The following is an 18,077-nucleotide window of genomic DNA, read 5'->3' as shown; positions in this document are numbered from 1 at the left end:
CCTGAGTCTGTTTTCATTAAACTATATCACTCTTTCTTAACCCACTCTGGTCCAACCAAAAAACTAACTCTGACACCACTGCCTCAGACTCTCTCTTCCCCGCTCTCTTTCAATCTATGTATTTGTTTTCAATTTCTTTCTTTCTCTAGACCAGTGCCTCCATTTTGTTTGTTGTCCTCAACCTCTCTCTCTCTCTCCATCTCTCTCTCTCTATCCCTCTCTCAGTCTCTCTTTATCTTTTGTATGTCTGTCTGCTACGACGCTGTCAGATGTCCCTTGTCTCTTTGTCTTCAGCCTGAGTGTCTTTTGTGTTGTGAGTTTCAGTCTTTGTCAGATGGGGGTGTGGAGGCGAGGTGTAAACTGGGCTCTATTTTTAACATCCCACATTGACCTGTTTCTGAGGTAAAGTGGAAGAGATGGGTAGAATGTGATGTCTGCCAGTTATATCATTGCAGCCAATCACAAGCAGGAGTGGGTCCTCCTACTGGACATTGCAGCCAATCACAAGCAGGAGTGGGTCCACCTACTGGACATTGCAGCCAATCACAAGCAGGAGTGGGTCCACCTACTGGACATTGCAGGCACATGAACACACATAGACCTCTGAAGTTCGCCTACAAAAAATCTGCCCCCTTTGCCCATGTTAGCAGGTCCGGTATCTTGCGATTTTTCATGTGTGTGTGTGTGTGTGTGTGTGTGTGCTGCCTACCTATATATGAACTGTAAACACTTTAAACAATTGATACAGTAGATCACAAATAGGTATGATGAAGCATTTTTATTTAGTAGTATCCTTTGTCCAGTTAACAATGGCCATTGCATTTGAACATAATAAATAAAATTAATAACACGTTTAACCAGTAGAAGGAGGCTCCGTATTGCATGTGTACATGTGTGTGTGTGTGCCTGTTTGTGGCTCCCCCTTTGTACACTGTACTGTACCAGCAAGTGAGAGTGAAAAGGCCAGTCTTTGGGGGAACTCATGAATGGACGAGTTATATCAATGGACATGACATGATTGAGAGTCACTTATTGAACCTTTAAGAACTTATTAATGTCACTATACATAATAAATTGAACTCAATCAGGTTGGGTGATGTTGGAGTTCAGGCTCTGGCAATCTGCATCAGGTTGGATGGTGTTGGGGTTCAGGCTCTGGTAAACTGCATCAAGTTGGATAGTTTTGGGGTTCATGTTCTGGTAAACTGCATCAGGTTGGGTGGTGTTGGGGTTCAGGCTCTGGTAGACTGCATCAGGTTGGGTGGTGTTGGGGTTCATGCTCTGGTAATCTGCATCAGGTTGGATGGTGTTGGGGTTCAGGTTCTGGTAGAGTGGACTCAACTCGGTGGTGTTGGGGTCTTCTAGATCATCACCATTGGCAGCTTCCTAAACGTCAACCAGATGACCGTTATCCACATTTACTGGCATGTAGTCTTTGACAAGAAATAAGTTAGAAACATACTAGGCTACTCACAGAGACTATTATGAAATAATACATGTCCCATCATGCCATTCACATACCTCTTTAAAGGGTACAGTAGTAGCTCTGGGGGTTGAAAGATTAAGTGGGTCTGAAAGACAGGCATTCCTTAACTTGTTCCAATAGTGGATTATGGAAAGAAAAGAAGAAATGAATAATTCTTAAAAAGTATTGCTAAACATATGTTGATAAGGACAACCACATACACACAGACAAACAGACAATTTACCTTTACTCATGTTTCTTTCCTTACAAATGAGGGCCGCCAGTGAAAGAGCCAATACCCCCACAACCAAACCTGTCACAATGACCACCATGTTACCTGAAAGGGGACATTATTAACTTATATAGGTTAAAGGAGAAGTCCTTGATTTTATTCTAGTTTTATACTATAATCTCAAACATCTCAGAATGAGCCAAATACATTGCTTCTGGAACATGGAATGCAATGCTGTGCTCAATTGTGGAGCTTAAATATCAGCAGCTGTTCACCATTGCAAAGGATTGTGCCTTTTTTCAAAGCCATGTAGACACAAAAACATAATAGTCTATTGACTTTTTAATCTACTCAGTAGATAGATGCTCTGATGTTGGTTGCTTTGTTAATGAATTAGTAAAGGAGAGAGTGAGAGTTGGAGAGAAGGTAAGAGAGAGAGATTCAGATACAGGAGGAATTGATTGTTCTTTTGTACCACAATGTAGTAGCACAAACACACACACACATACACACAAAATGATCATCCCTTCACCTATTGTAGCTGATGTGGAATCAGACTGAATGTTTGTGATGGTATTGGACCTAGATGCTGTATCTGATGTTGATGCTGTGACCTCAGACAGTGGCAAAGTAGTTGCTTTAATTACTGAAACACAAAACATAGTTTTTGAAATTGAACATTAAAATAATACGCATGTATAGGGGGCGCTTTGGCACCTGTACCAAATTAGGATCCACGTGCCCAGATCATTTAAAGCAGACACACAGAGAAGGGAATCGATGAGATGAGAAGGGGATGGGGGCGGGGGTACCTGGAGTATTGAGACGAGTGGCTGTGTTGCCCCCAGTGGTGACGTTTGGAATGACAGGCACAGGTTTAGTGGTGTGAAGACCTGAGACTGTGTGTGTGAGAGACAGAGAGAGAGAGAGTGAGAGAGACATAGAGGAAGAGGAAATGGATGGGTGGGTGGGGGTTGAAATTAGGATCCACGTGCCCAGATCATTTAAAGCAGACACACAGAGAAGGGAATCGATGAGATGAGAAGGGGATGGGGGCGGGGGTACCTGGAGTATTGAGACGAGTGGCTGTGTTGCCCCCAGTGGTGACGTTTGGAATGACAGGCACAGGTTTAGTGGTGTGAAGACCTGAGACCGTGTGTGTGTGACAGAGACAGAGAGAGAGAGAGAGAGAGAGTGAGAGAGACATAGAGGAAGAGGAAATGGGTGGGTGGGGGGTTGACACATTCAAGAAACAGAGCATTTAAAACACAAACAAATCAACTGTATATTTATTCTCCATGTGAATATAATGGGCTCCTAATACAACCCAAAACGAAGTGTTACAAATTCACCAGACAAATATCCAGTGGCATTACTTACATTTTTATTTTGTTTTATGTGACATACCTACTGTGAGCCTCACTAGGTTTATATCACCACACTACAAACAACCACGAAACAGAACACATGCACAGACATGAACAATTATAAATCAATTCTCATCTGAATATTGAATTTGAACTTAATTAAAGGACCACCTAATTCATTGCTAACCACAAAGTTACCAGGGTCATATACTCCAGCTCTAGTGTTGATGATGTCAGACAGCTAAACTAAACTAAGAATCTTACCCATGAAGTAGATGCTGGTAAGCACGTTGGTGGTCCTCATTTTGGAAATCCTATTGTGCCAGCTACTGTTCTCAGTGTCTGAAATCCTCCACTCCCAACACAATGGCCCATTCTGAACCTTTCTGCCGTTCACTCGCTTGGCTTCTCCTCCATGGTCACTCTTGCTTTTCCGCGCATTTAATCTCCGTCTCTGTCTCTCTTTTGCTGATGTGTGTGTGTGCGTATGTGTGTGTGTGTGTGTGTGTGTGTGGTCGCTGTCTCTATGTCTGTCTGGTCACTCGTATGCTTGTTCTTAGGAAGCAGAGTTTCACTCTGAGTTGGCGGAAATTGGGCTGCAGGTGTTAAACACCACAACACAGTGTTGAGTTTACATCCTGTTACCTGATGTAGAATTCAGACAGGCCTGCAGTTTGCACACAGCTTTGTCCAGAGAACTGAAGGCTGGGATTGTCAAGAGAACGCCTCTTCAGGTACAAGTGAAATGCATTTTTGACAATTTTTCTTGTACTTATTTTTCTTGTAAAAGCTTTTTAGTTTTAGTAAAACGAGCAAAAATCAATGAGGAAAAAGGAGATGAAGTGATGTCAAAATAGGACTAAAACAAATGTAAGCACCTGCAAAATTGACGTTTTTCAGTATGCTTAGTAACCTTGTACTACCCTTTTGTTACTGTATGAATTTACTCCATGTACCAGAATGCTTTGTAATTTACTTGCTTCTGTGATTTACAACATTCTATACATGTGCACCAATCAAATGTCTTTGTTTGTTTTGCTTTTATTTGAATTGTTTAAGCAGCCAATGATTATTTGTTATTTGTTTATGCCCGCGAAATCGCGGGGAATGTGAAGGTTCCATCTCCTCAGAGAGGAGAAGGCTCGTCAGTCACGGTCCAGGTTTGCACTGGAGAGAGAGAGGATACTTTGCTGCCTGTAGTTTGTGGAGACCATTGGACAAGTTCATAGGCCCACTTACTCCGTAACATCAGCGCATTGTACTTGCTTACCCCTTCTCTTTTAAGTTACCGGTCTGCTATTATTTGTCTAGCTAGCTATTTGTTCAGTGCTATTCATATATCTATGAGTGCTATTGTAGCTGAAGCTATCCTGACCTGGGTAGCTGACCTGCTAGCTAGCTCCTGTTGCATTCTCCTTCGGAGACGGACTCGATTTGTGCTTCGGTGCTGGGCCCACCGGAGCCAGACCTCCTAAGGACGACTGCGTTTTGCCTCCGGTGCTGAGCCCACCGGAGTGCCAACCGCCAACTACCCGCTGCTGCTGTTGAGGTGTGCACTGCAGGCTGACTGCAGAAATATCCTCCACCGGAGTCGCATCCTCGGCTAGCTGGGACATAGTTGCCTCCGATTCCTCTGAGTCAGGACTGAGCGGAATCTCCCGGTTCTGAGTGATCGGTCGTGAGTAACGTCAACTGCACTTACACTGACACACACACACACGTTCCCTCGTTCTCGTTTGGATCACCGGCAAGTTGGAGGGCCGTTCAGCGGTTGCTGTCCTGCCTGCAGCTCATAGAGCTGCCACTTGTGCACCACCGAGCTCCAACGGCCAGCGAAAAGGGGGGTTGGGGCTATCTTTATTTTAATAAGTATGGGGTCAATACTATATTAATGTGATTATATGGTATGTTGTTTGTAATGTATCGCTGACTGTTTGTTTCTTTCCACACTGGTGTCTGTTTAGCTTAAGCTAACATAGCATTATATGTTAATCTTTAACATTACCATTCCTTAACGTTCGGTTTTATCGTAACTTTACCCTTGAGTGAATTGTTCGCTCCCTGACATTTGTTAGCTTTTGGGTTGTCACGTCCACGACGTGGCTATTATCAAATAAATATTTAATTATTATATTTCTTTATATCCAGGGTGTATTGGCAATTCATTTAACTACATTCACTAGTCTGATTATTATTTTCACATTGGTTATTTAAATTCTGTAGGAATACACTATACACGAGCTATACGGTAAGTGTAGTATTTTTACAGTGGAGGCACCGCGCTATTCAATTGAATTTATTGTCTGTAATTGTTAGCCTACTGGTATTCAGGAATCTCAGTCAGCTCACCATTCCACCGCTGAGACCTTCAGGATCCTGTTTGCGCCATTTAATTAATTGTTTATGTATTGTAATAGTGCCTGTGCACACACCCGTTAAGAAGGGGTTACACAAACAACATTATTTCTGAGGAAAATGTTTAATATGGTCAAGATACAGCATACTGCTTGTGTTAGGTTGAAGCATGAACAATTGATCATGGTAGATTGATCCGGTCAGACTGTGGCAGGTGCAGGTGGTCTGATAAACTTCATCAGGTGGGATTTTTCTCTTGATAAACAGTGTCCTATAAGTCAACTCTTTGTTTGAATTTCCATCAGATTTAAGCCATAATGTTTCAATACATGTGTATGTGTTTTCCTCAGTTTGTGTGTGTGTGTGTTAAACATCAAAACACTACATTTCCCATAAGGCTGTTCACTCACCTCATTAGATTTAGTCTTGTCTGGTTGATGACTAATGTCTGGGTGGTGAGTGAGCTGGCAAATAGAAGATCAGAAAAAAGTACCTTCATGTACATATAACTACAGTCTAAAAACTGCCATTTCCCCCGTGTAAGAGATAATCCATCTAGAACCATGGAGTTGTTGCAACTTGCATATAGATGTGGTTACGTACCTACAGTGAGTTCCACTTGTCTAACATACTCAGACACACGCCCCTCAGCTATACACTGATATTTCCCAGCATCCTCTCTGGCCAGGTTACGGATGGTCACGGTGAAGATGCCTCTGTCTTTCTTGTCCTGCAGAGATACTCTCCCTCTGTGGGTCCATTGTGCACGTCCATCGGACCGAATGACCTCCTGTACACCTCCGAAGCTTCTGTTCACGAGTAGCTTTGAGGCAAATCTGTAGTCTCCCCAAAATGGACAGTTGATGGCAGCTTTGCCTCCTTCGTAACCTGTGACTTTAATAAGGCTACAGTGAGGAGAGTCCCTAGCTAGAGAGAGAGAGAGAGAAAGAGAGGGAGAGAGAGAGAGAGAAAGAGAGAGAGAGAGAGAGATTTTAATTTAGAAGTGGCCATTACAAGACAATGTAACACTATAATTAGCCTGGCGAGCCAGACCCACATTAAAATGTAGGGTCTGGGCACTCACCGTTCGCAGTGCTCAGTCCGAGGGGCGGGATAATCAGTTGTCTTTCAAATTCCCTCTGCACGCAATAGGACGCAATATAATATTTGTTTTCAAGTAGCAGGGAATTCAAGCCAAACCGTTGCAACTCTGCCATCAATCATTATGTTAAGCCCACCAAACGACTATACACAATTTCAATGCCTGATTAAGTTTCGATTTCTGGAGCTCTCAAGCCAACGGAGAGTCGCTAGACTAGCCCTGGCAGCAAATGTAATTTGCTGCCGCTAGGGGCGCGTCTAGATTTCTAGGCTACACTATAATACCAATGTGGTGTAAATCTTATTTCTGAATGTTAGTCACGATCAAGCATTAGTCAATGTAGGAGCGGAAATTATTATATTATTCTGTGGTCTCACTTCTTCTCTTTGTTATCATTAGTTAACCCCTTCTAGTGTCTGGAAATGCTGGGCCATAGACATGTTTTATTTGTTGTTTGTTTGAGTTACCCCTCTCCAGTGGTTGGTCATGTGAGGCCATTGGAAGGTTTATGTTCTTTATTTAAGTTAACTCCCTCTAGTGGAAGCAGTGGTTGAGTCACAGGAATGCTTATTTTTTTCTCCAAGCTACCCCCCTCTAGTGGCAAGAATAGTTTTGGCATTGTTAGACAAGGATAGCTGAAGCCATAGATATTACAAAGCTAGATACTGGGCTCCAGAACATACATAAATAGTGAAGCCACCTTGGTGGGAGCAAAAATCACTGGAGGCCAATGGAGAAACAGGTGTCTCTGATTGGAAATCAGACAGGTGTCTCTGATTGCCAGCAAGTGTTGCCCATAGAAAGTAAAGGTGTTGCCTCCAGCAATATGGCGCCCACGTACGTTTGCCACCTAATAGAACTCAACGGACAATATGGTATATCTACCTTTCTAATATCTACGGCTGAAGCTATTCCCAACGGGTGGGGTCGGAGTAGGAAGAGACCAACTCTGACCTCACCTGTTCAGATCCTGGCACCACACTCTCTGCTCTTGACAATCCTTCAGGGCCGGCCCGAGGCATAAGCGAACTAAGCGGCTGCTTGGGGCCCCCTTGCCACCAGGGGGCCCCCAATCGAGTTTCTTTCTTCTTTTTTTTACATAATAAATAACGTAAACAAGTGACATCAATGAATGAATTAATGAAACAATTAATAAAAATTCTGATTTCATGATCAATATGCCTGCCTACCTCTACTGTGTCTGCCAGCCTTTGAGTCACGTGCATAAACTAGACACCTCAGGTGCATAGACAATTCGTGCAGACACTGCATCAAGTTAAAAAATCGGAAGAGACGGTAATGTTAAGAAAAGTCACAAAAAAGGACGTATCCCTCTGGTGCCGAAAACAGTAAGAAGAAAATGACAGAGGAGGAGAAAAACGAGCAAGATGCATGACAGATACAAGTATGGTATGTTTGCATGATATTATTTACAGTATGTTTTGTGCTTGAGGCAGCTAGCTAGCTGTCATGATCTAATATAAGCCATCACCAGAGCTAAATCCCCGCCATCAACAGAGAAATGTCTCCCATTAATATATATTTATCTAGGTGTATTTCAGATGTCAAGGATATTGGGATTGTTTTGGATGTTTAATCAAGCATGTACCCTAGCCATAGGTGGGCTTATGTTGTAAATTAAAGTTAGCTATCGATAGCTGACTGAAGTGGACATTAGCACTACAGTAGCTACATGAAAACGTACTGTAGCTGAAGGCAAATTTACCACAGAGGGATTGTTTCTGATTTCGCACCTGAAAGTGTTGATAGTTTATTACTGTTCTATAATATGTGACATAGTGGTAAGTCTGATAGCAACAGCAGGCTAAGCCCAGGCTCCCAGTCCCAACCCCAACCCACTGACTAGCGTGACTCTGGCCATCGGTAACGTTCCAGCTTCATAGGCAAAGATGGAACAGTATGTGCGCTCTTCTCTAAGATCTTTGGAGAGAGATGGTAGTGTTTGAGAAAATATACCATGTTGGGTGGGGAGACTTCTGTGATGAAAATAGACTTACATTTGATTAAGATAGTGGCAAGTGATGTAGCGGTGCTACCCTAATATTTAGGCTGCAGTAGATCACCATGTTAAGCGTTCACCATACTGCAATTAAGTATACTTTTGATTATGCCTCATTTGCCAATAGAATATGAATTGTTACATGTGGAATTGCTTGTTGATGAGTGTAAGTAATGATAGCAAAAAAAAATAAAAAATCAGAGACACTGTTGAAATACTTTGGAGCACATCTCTATCTCTACCTAACTCTACCTCATCAAGTGTCTGCCTCCATGGCTGATGACACAGAAGGTGAGGTTTTCTTGATGGCAAATGGTTACATACTGTAGCCTGTTAATATGACATGACACATTTAACATAGTTTTTGTTTTATTTATTTATGTATTTATTTAATCATTGCAGGTTCGTCCACTGCAGAGTTGCAGATACCTGAAAGCCAGGAACGAAGTAGGAATAAGTATCTATTTTTTGGGACATTTTATTTTTGATTATTAATGTATGTCTATTTTGGTTTTATTTTGTAGTTGAAGATTGCTCATTTAATGCACATTTGCAGATCTGTTCTGCAAATCTGTTGAAAAACAAGTCATTAAACGGATGTACTTGTTTACAACAAATACAAATGCTGTTGTATTTTGTTATTTGTCAATTCAACTTCAGTAAACCACCCTTAGTGCTTCACTTTGAATATGAATGTTTTAAATAAATCTGTAAATAATAAATAAATTAGTACCCTCTAAGATTAAAAGGTGACAGGGTTGGTGTAAATAACAACTAATACATTGGTTTACCAAGCACATGGGGCCAGAAGTCTAGAGCGGAGCCCCAAAACATTTTTGGCATGAGAGCAAGGATGGATTACTGAATGAGCCTACCGAGTCCTTATGCATCTGTGTCCAGGGGGACAGTAGTTCATAATCAGTCACTGTATTAATACATAACCTCACTGTATTAATTTATAATATGACATTATAGTGTGAAGTTGTCAATTATCACCAAGCACAGGTGACTCTGCGTTGTGGGAGGGGGCCCCCAAATCAAATTCTGCTTAGGGCCCCCAAAAGGCTCGGGCCGGCACTGCAATCCTTAGTGTATCTGTGCCATCCTTGCTTCATTTAAGTTTTGAAACTTCTGAGGGTTGCATTTATTTGTCAACTGTAATAAATATCTCTTTATTTTTTAGAAATCTTTCTTCAGTAGACATTGGTATATTTTGAAATCTGACTTTTTTTGGCTCAGCATAAGGTCTACTTCCACTCAAGTCAACTCACCTCCATCTACTGTAGCAAGTAAGTAAGAATTGTATTGGGAGTTTTACTCCTGAGGTAACTACCCAGGCTTGTGAGTGGATGTCTGATGCTATAAGTCTACTGTTTGTGTGTGTGTGTGTGTGTGTGTGTGTGTGTGTGTGTGTGTGTGTGTGTGTGTGTGTGTGTGTGTGGAAAAGCTGCTACGTACCCATGCTGAGCTTCACTTGCTTGGACATACAGCCACCAGCCACACATTGATAGGTCCCAGCATCGTCCACTCTCAGGTTATGGATGGTCACGATGAAGCGGTTCTTTTTCTTCTGGTCCTGCAGAGATACACGTCCCTTATGGGCCCATTTTACACGACCGTCGGAGCGGATGACTTCCTGCGCGTCTCCGATGACACTTCTCACGAGGGACTTTGAGGCGAGTCGGTCTTTGCTCTGAAGCGGACACTTGATTACCGCGGTTTCACCCTCACAGCCTGAGATTGTTTTTGGCTCATCACAGTGACCACAATGTAGAACTGAAATGGAGGAAGATAAAGAAAGAAAGAGTGGTCAGCATATACAGTGGGCATCGCTTTCAAATGACCACTTCATTCGCGCATTACGCGGCGTGAAGCTGCGTGAAGCTTTAGTACCACTTTCAGCCACTGTGCGTCGCTCTGCCACTGTACATCGCTCTGCCTGCCGTCCCTTACATAATTGTTGCCGAGAGTAATCCCAGCCTACGAATTCAATAACAAAATACATCATGCATAATTAAACATTACCTCGATTTAGGCTACTTGGGTGCTTAAGGCTTGACTACACGAAAATCGAAATGTGCTGTCTACATTATTGTCAGTGTTGGGGTTAACGCAACTACGCAAATCAAAACAGTGGTGTGATAATTGAGCCAGTACAGAAATAACTGTTCAGAATTAATCTGTAGCCTTGGGTAGGCTTCTGCAGAAAACAATGTTGTTGCCGATTTAATACTATCTGGCGATGTTTTTAACAGGCTACGCAATAGAGGCTTAGACAACTATGACCCACGTTTTGGTTTCGTAAATTAATTTGCCCTACTTCTTGACTGCAATGTAGTCAATTGACTGCTTGACATGTCATTTTTATTTTTCTGTACAATAAACAATTACATCTGCTTTATGCCGCAGAATAACATTCATATTTGGCTGACTGCAGACGCGCCACTTCCCTCCCCATATTCCAAGATTAAGATAGTATGAAGTGCTTTTTGTATAGGCTACCATCATAAAACAAATAGTTAAAACGAATAGCTATTTGCAATTTGACAAAACACTGGTCCTCTTTTTGCGAATGCGAGGACGATATGAGCCTGTTGCATTTAGTTAGATGTCCGAGTCACGCATAATGTTTGAAAACCACTGGCTCGTAATCACAATAATTTAACACACGACAGTTGGATAACCTACTTCATCATGTCCCCATGCCTACATTTTTGTGAGTAGCATAGAGATCGTTAAAAACAATAAAGTATGGCTCTCCGTTTAGGACATTGAAAACTTATATTTTTAATAGACTACCGTCGAAGATGCTGACTTGCAAAAGCCTCGGGATATCACGTTATCTCCACTATCATCAGTCATGCCCCTTGATCAAAGTGGGGAATGAAATAAAAGTTTGAGAACCACTGGCTTAACAAGTTACCTACAGTCCAGAACACAGAATCTGTTGCAATATTCTGATGATCGGCGATGATATCGGCAAATGTTTGTTTTCCAAAGTAAGAATTTCACTTCACCATGCACCTTCGACAATACCTGGCCTACCTGGTATCATTACAAACATTATTCTGTGTCCTAAAACTGGCATATTTTATGACATTGTGTCATGTAAGTTCTTTGCAAAATCTAGAGAAATGTGTGAGGTGGTCAGCGGGGGACAATTGAGACACACATTGGATTGTGTTATTACTTGAACATTCCACACTATCCACAGCTGTGGTAGGCCTATCAGGGGCAGGAGGATTACTGTCAGCGCAGGCTTTATATAAAATTCTTCAACAGAAGGCCTCGAATGTTGTCTTGTTTGTGGGGCGCTTTGCTTCGCTTCTGTAATTTCGGCTTCATTGAAAATGAGGGCTTCCCTCAATGACCCTCCGAGAATAAATAAAGGTTGAATGAATGAATGAATGCAGGCTTGCCCAAAATAAAGGCATGTGGTTTGCGCAGCCTACAGTAAATAACAGACCCGCCAGAATGTGCGTTATGATGCTTTTTTACGAGCAAGACGTTTTTGGTACCCTACGCACACTGCATGTTCTTAAATAACAATGATCATCAGTAATATTCGACCATTAATTTGGGTAAATGGGCAAGCGTGACCACCTTGATTGGCTGATTGGCTGATGATTGTAACGCGGGCTGGCGGGCATGATTCCAAACACCTCCCTTACGATGATGAGTGACAGGTCTCAGAATGCGTGCGCTACACAAGGACGGAAGATGATGAATAACTGGGGCCGTAGGCTATTCACAAAGGCTTTTATCTTACTACTAGGAGTAGGCTACTCCTAAATCGCACTTACAGATTTTAGATTGGAGTTTTCTCTTAAAAGTTATTCACAAAGCCTTTCAGACAACTCCTAAACTAGGAGTGAGTCTTCGTGGCTATGGATGATGTCATTACTCATGCACGAGCTTGTCTGAAGTGACCACCTTGATTGATGACTGACAGGTGACAGGTCGGAGAATGCGTGCGCTACACAAGTAGTGCGAAGGACGGAAGATGATTAATAACTGAATAAAAAGGCCTAGCCTAAATGAATAAAGAGTAAGGCAAAACAGATAGCTTAGTAGCCTAATGAAACATAGGCCTATGGATTGATGCAGTAGCCTACCTTTGCAACATTATTAAATTAATCTGTCACCATATGCCTAGGCTACATTTGCAAAGAGGAGAACATTTTAATTTGATTCACAATGAAACGTTACATTTCATTTACATGTTAACAATGAGTAGTTTTGGTTGTTGTTGGTGGCGTTATTGCATCCCTTTTATGAATGCAAAATTGTTCCCTCGCGATTGGAAGCTCCTGTTGTGCATAGGCTATTTCAAAACATCGCAACGTAAAATGCCACAAAAAAGCTGTTTATGAATAGGTCTTAGTGAGTTAGGAGTCCTCTCGACTTAAGCTGTCCCAGACTTAGGTGCTACTTTTAGGTCTAAAATGCTTCGTGAATTACTTTTTGTGAAAAAATTAGGAGTCCTAAAGTTAGGAGTGACACGCCCATTATTTTTAGGAGTTGCTCCTAAATTCGCCAGTTAGGAGCTACTTTTAGCCTTAAAATTCTTTGTGAATACGGCCCCTGAATAAAAAGGCCTAGCCTAAATGAATCAAGGCAAAACAAATAGCCTAGTAGCCCAATGAAACATACGGATTGATGTAGTATCTTTGTAACATTATTAAATTATTCTGTTACTATGCCTACGTTTGCAAAAGAGAACATTTTAATTTGATTCACAATAATGTTACATTTAATTTACATGTTGACAATGATTAGCCTAGTTTTGGTTGTTGTTGGCGGCGTTATTGCATGTTAGTTATGCCTACAATGCAAAATTGCTTCCTCGCGATTGGAAGCTCCTGTAGCTGCATAGGATTTCAAAACAGCAGGTTTGTGAATAGGTCTGTGAGTAAGGAGTCCTCTTGACTTCTTTTAAGCTGTCAGAGGTGGGAAGGTGTGATTTTTTTGGGGGATGGGCCGGATTAACTGGGCACAATTGTCTGAAGGCCCCCCTTCCCCCCAGCCAACGTGAATCGGGTGGTTAGTTAATAGGCCTATCGTGAAGATTTTTCCTGCCATCTAAGGCACGAGCGCATCTGTGAGGCCAAGCCTCACCAAGTAGCTCGTTTGTTTACAACTGACATTCCATTTAATTAAACTGCTTTATAGGCTATGCCGAAATAGTTTTCAACATTTTGAATATTAGTGTCGGGTGAATTGAAATGTTCTCAAAGTAGCCTTATGGCTGAAAGCTGCTTGGGACACCCCCCCCCCCCCCCTCCGTCAAGCAATATAACCATACAAACGCGCTTCCTGCACTCATTGTTTCAAAAGGAGTAATTTTGGCTTTGTCAGAACTGAAGAGCTGTGGACGGCACGGCACGGTATGCCCAATGAAAATAAATTAACGCAACGCAACACAACACAACACAGACCCCGCTTCTCTCGCGTCAGTCACTGACATGAACGAAACACAGAACCCGCTTCTCTCACGGCAGTCACTGACAGTAACCTAGAATAAATGCATGGGGAAAAACACTTCCCCATGACAAAGACATCGTAAAACACTGAAAGTTAATATTTTGTCACTAGCAACATTCATCTTTCCTTTGTCAAATGTATTATGTTCCAAGTACCCTATGCGTAATTCTGCTTCATAAAGTTGAACAAATACATTTGCTTATTTCACAGAAAAATATAAATAGCCAGTCTACAGTGCAGAGTTGGTAAGTTATGGTAGGCCAACTTGCAGTGAACATACAAACAGGGGAAATTATTTATCTTGCAGCTGAGTAGCCTCAGGTGCGCACGTAGACATAAGGCCGAACATGCAAGCGCCAATGAATCGTGCTTTCGCGACAATCGCGCCGTTAAACTTAAATAGGTTAACATCACTCTAAGTTCACCTTCAAGCAAAGAAAACGATGATTTGAAGACATCTGTTTCGTTGGAAGGGCAAGGGGTAGCAACAGGGCAACACAGAGACAGGCCCGATGGCAGGGCTGTTATGAGAGTATTAAAATATAGGATATTCTACGGGAAAACATTAAAACGGCAAGACAGCGGGGAAAGTTAAAATACGTGATAAACACGGAAAAAGTTGGCATGCATTGTTACGGTCCCCGTGCACAGGGATTATTTGTCATACTATTAATCACATATGATTATTTGTGAAATTGTGCAAACAGGCGCAACACATTTGAAAAGGAAGGACTGGTATGCAAGCTCACGGGAAAGATTGATTTAAGAACGTTATCACAAAGTGTGTGGCTGTGGCGCGGGCGGAAGACAATTGGCAGGGGAGGGTCATGTCTTTTTTAACAATTCTGTCGGAGGGTCATTGAACAATTTCTAGCAGGCAAGAGAGGGTCATGCAACTTCCAACTGAAGCACTCAAAATTCCTCCGGTGGCCCCTTCAATAAATAACGATCAGTCACTAACTAGATTGCTGCTGGGCTATATGTCTTGGTTCTGTTAACAACTCATTGTCAAATGCATAGCCTATCTCGCGGTTGCATCCATTACAAACAAACATGCAATGTGAACGTCTGGGATTGGGGAGAGCACTACATGCTCTACTGAATAAGCACGAAGTCAACCCTTTAAATGAAAAACACTCTTTAATAATCCAAAAAAATAAACCGCTAATGAAGTAAACTTGTGACCATCAAAAATCGTTTATCGCTTGTAACTCCGTGATACCAGGACGTAACAGGAAGGCATTTGGCTGAGCAACGGAGGTTAATATGCTCCATGTTTTGTCCAAATGATGACTGTCTATCATCGTTGCACTCGGAGAAAACCGGAATGTTTCATTCGTCCCCGTTTCAATCGTCCCGGTTGTACCTACTCAAAACGCAGATAGAACCTTATTATTCTAAGGTAGCGAAATAGCGTTCAGCATGATTCATGCCCAATTAATTCCCCCTGTTAAAGTGTTCGCCTTTGTAGTTTGGTTTCGTGATAGCCTATGATAAACGGCGTATGGCCAAATATGTGAAAACGTTAAAATACAGTAGGCGATAAACCCGGAAAAAGTTTACAGTGATTTTTTCATAATCACTTTGGAGGGTCATAGAAAAATGTATTGCTGGCGAGGGAGGGTCACGTCTTTTTGGACTAATGCTCCCAAAACTCCGCCGGTAGCCCCTTAAATAAATAACAAACAGTCCCTAATGAAGTAAACTTGTGACCATCAAAAATCGTTTATCGCCTGTAACTCCGTGATAACAGGACGTAACAGGAAGGCATTTGGCTGAGCAACGGAGGTTAATACTCCAAATGATGTCTGTCTATCATCGTTGCACTCGGAGAAAACCAGAATGTTTCATTTGTCCTGCGTCTACGGCTGCAAACGGGATTCACTCGCAGTTAACCAAATATTTCTTTATTAGGGCAGGGCAGGCATATTTCTGGCTATTACATTATTTCTAAACCAGTCTGCTAAAGTCTGTAGTGAAGTCTGTGTAGGGTTTTCCAGGCTCCATTTCTTTTTACGAGACACCCTGCTCACTTGAGCCATCTACCGGTTGTTTGGGTTGTTGCAGCGTCTCACTGGAAAAATACAAATTAAAGTCGCGTGATACCGCTTGATCCCACGCGCGGACCGCGAGTGAAGCTGGCCAAGTCGAAGCACTGCCCACTGTATACATTTTACTGTATAGGTCATGTGTGGTTGAAAGTAAAAAAAAAAGAAATACTTGTTTACACGTATCTTTGCATGCAAACCAGGGTTGTGCAAAATTCTAGAATTTAATTGAAACTTGCTCTTAAGTTCCAATTCAATTCTTGAATTTCAATTGCATTTCAGTTGAGGTATCAAACAGGAATCAGAATTGCAATTCAAATTTTGCACAACCCTGATGCAAACACTTCAGGAAGCAGCCCCCCCCCCCCCAAAAAAAAAAAATGACATGGTGTGCTAACGATGAATGGATGTATTGGAAGACCTTACCTGTTATTATGATGAGAGTGAGTAGGCAGAAGCTCGTCATGTTCATCTGTTTGTCCAAGTTGCTATCAGTCTGCTAGTCTGTGTGTCTTTATTTATACATCATGAGTTCCTCCAACATCCTGTCCTCCATGTGTCTGTGGTCACGTTTTCCCACACATACCTCATAGTTCTTCATAAGCCCCTTTTCCTTCTTTGTAAATTTCACTCTAATTTCACTCTTGAGTAAGAGATGTGGGGTGGGGGGTTGATGTTCCGTATTTACACAGTAGCCTAAATCAGTAGGTGGAAATGTGTGACTATTCTCTCTCTCATGGCTGTGTGTCTCTGAGGCTGTGTTCAAATTCTAAAGCTTGATTCTTTGATGTTGACAGTTCTCATTTGGAATTACAAATATATTCTGATGATAATGTATCTATATTCTAAAACACCATGTCTATCTGCTAATTGTGATTTGCTCAAGGAGGTATTACACAGAATTGGAAAGAGTGAGGAGGTGCTGCTCCCCTTTCATTTCATTGGCCCATACTACATTGGCTTGCTACGTTAGCCAATTATTTTTTTCAGAAATAAATTAATCTTTTTCACCCATCTTTTTCAAAATGCCATTTCACAGGTTCCATTTCAGGCACTTAAGTTAGCCAATTAGGTGCCATGTTACAGATGAAGATAACAGTGGCACCGGCAGGCGTAATCCTGTACACACTGTGCGTACAATTTTTTAGGCTTTATTTGTGAAATCGTTCAATATTATCCTACAACAATAAAAAAAAAAACATGCTCTCATGTGCAATCTGAATATAATGGCATTATTCCGAATAAAACCAGAATATGGTGTGCATGGAAACCATAGACTATAAAATATGAAAACGTAGCATTGTCATGACATGATAACGTTTGGCTGTGGCGGTTTTCGGGCATGACTTTGGATGGGTCAATTCTGAGATTGTCCTCTGTGGTCTACACATGTTTAAAATGTTGAATTGTTTGCTTTCCTCTGTAGGTTTATTTAAAAAAATAAAGCACTGTTTGGAACAGTGATTCAGTTAATGCATGCAGAGGTGCTCAACCTCTTTGGGACTAAGGCACGTCATGACGAGTCGAGTTGGTTCGAGTGTTAAAAGTCCTTGACTGCGTAGGCCAATCATCTAAAAGTTTGAGACAACCAAAACAGCAGTGCAATGTATTTAGAGTGTTGTGTGCAAATCCTTATTGTTAGTAGGTTACCATAATTGTGTTTTTCTCTATCGCAAATTGCAACAAACTTGGTTTATTTTTTTCTTTTCTTTACCTTTTTCGCGGGTTGGGCAGTAAAGTTATAATGCGCATAATGTATGTTCACCTAATTTGAGCCAGAGCCCCTTGCTCTGTAAAGGTGTTCCTGTCCTTCCCAAATATATATACTGTATTTGCAAGCAACTCCTTTGAGAAAGGACAATGTGTATACCCAAAAGACTGAATGAAATGGCTTGACTCATGAATGACCATTGTCATGAATGGGAGCCACATAAAGAAGTGAATATTTGGTATGTTTACACAGCCCTGAAAAAAATAAGTGTCACAACAAGCAAAACAAAAAAC

General features: G+C 41.7%; 2 protein-coding genes across 4 annotated transcripts in view; both read right to left on the bottom strand.

Moving 5' to 3' along the window:
* Nucleotides 1–759: 759 nt before the first annotated feature.
* Nucleotides 760–18,077, bottom strand: part of LOC121719545 — a 29,455-nt gene continuing 12,137 nt past the window's right edge. Inside the window, exons 7-13 of one of the 3 annotated variants that reach the window (XM_042105277.1) lie at nt 3,329–3,569; nt 2,763–2,843; nt 2,510–2,596; nt 2,230–2,343; nt 1,710–1,802; nt 1,522–1,571; nt 760–1,386 (exon numbers count right to left, since the gene is read on the bottom strand). In XM_042105277.1, the coding sequence (XP_041961211.1) occupies nt 1,081–1,386; nt 1,522–1,571; nt 1,710–1,802; nt 2,230–2,343; nt 2,510–2,596; nt 2,763–2,843; nt 3,329–3,569 (972 nt within the window). In that variant the 3' untranslated portion in view covers nt 760–1,080. Of the gene's footprint in view, nt 1,387–1,521; nt 1,572–1,709; nt 1,803–2,229; nt 2,344–2,509; nt 2,618–2,762; nt 2,844–3,328; nt 3,570–18,077 lie in introns of all 3 variants that reach the window. The other 2 variants (XM_042105278.1, XM_042105279.1) reach the window with 2 other exon arrangements.
* On the bottom strand, nt 5,543–16,584 carry LOC121719602 (polymeric immunoglobulin receptor-like). The gene is made up of 5 exons (XM_042105374.1): nt 16,500–16,584; nt 10,000–10,317; nt 6,023–6,346; nt 5,830–5,883; nt 5,543–5,690 (listed from the first exon to the last, which is right to left on the bottom strand). Exons 1-4 carry the CDS (start codon nt 16,543–16,545, stop codon nt 5,861–5,863), a joined length of 711 nt encoding a protein of 236 aa, XP_041961308.1. The 5' UTR covers nt 16,546–16,584; the 3' UTR covers nt 5,543–5,690; nt 5,830–5,860.

Source organism: Alosa sapidissima, chromosome 9 (assembly GCF_018492685.1).
Source record: "Alosa sapidissima isolate fAloSap1 chromosome 9, fAloSap1.pri, whole genome shotgun sequence".
Lineage (NCBI taxonomy): Eukaryota > Metazoa > Chordata > Actinopteri > Clupeiformes > Clupeidae > Alosa > Alosa sapidissima.
This window is presented reverse-complemented; position numbering and strand designations above follow the sequence as displayed.

What these genes read in the sequence shown, in the direction of transcription:
- LOC121719602 (XM_042105374.1), bottom strand. Translation starts at nt 16,545, where the DNA reads ATGAACATGACGAGCTTCTGCCTACTCACTCTCATCATAATAACAG. An exon ending in GCAAGTGAAGCTCAGCATGG is followed by an intron (nt 6,347 to 9,999) that starts GTACGTAGCAGC and finishes CTCTCTCTCTAG; the next exon opens with CTAGGGACTCTCCTCACTGT. An exon ending in ACAAGTGGAACTCACTGTAG is followed by an intron (nt 5,884 to 6,022) that starts GTACGTAACCAC and finishes TCTATTTGCCAG; the next exon opens with CTCACTCACCACCCAGACAT.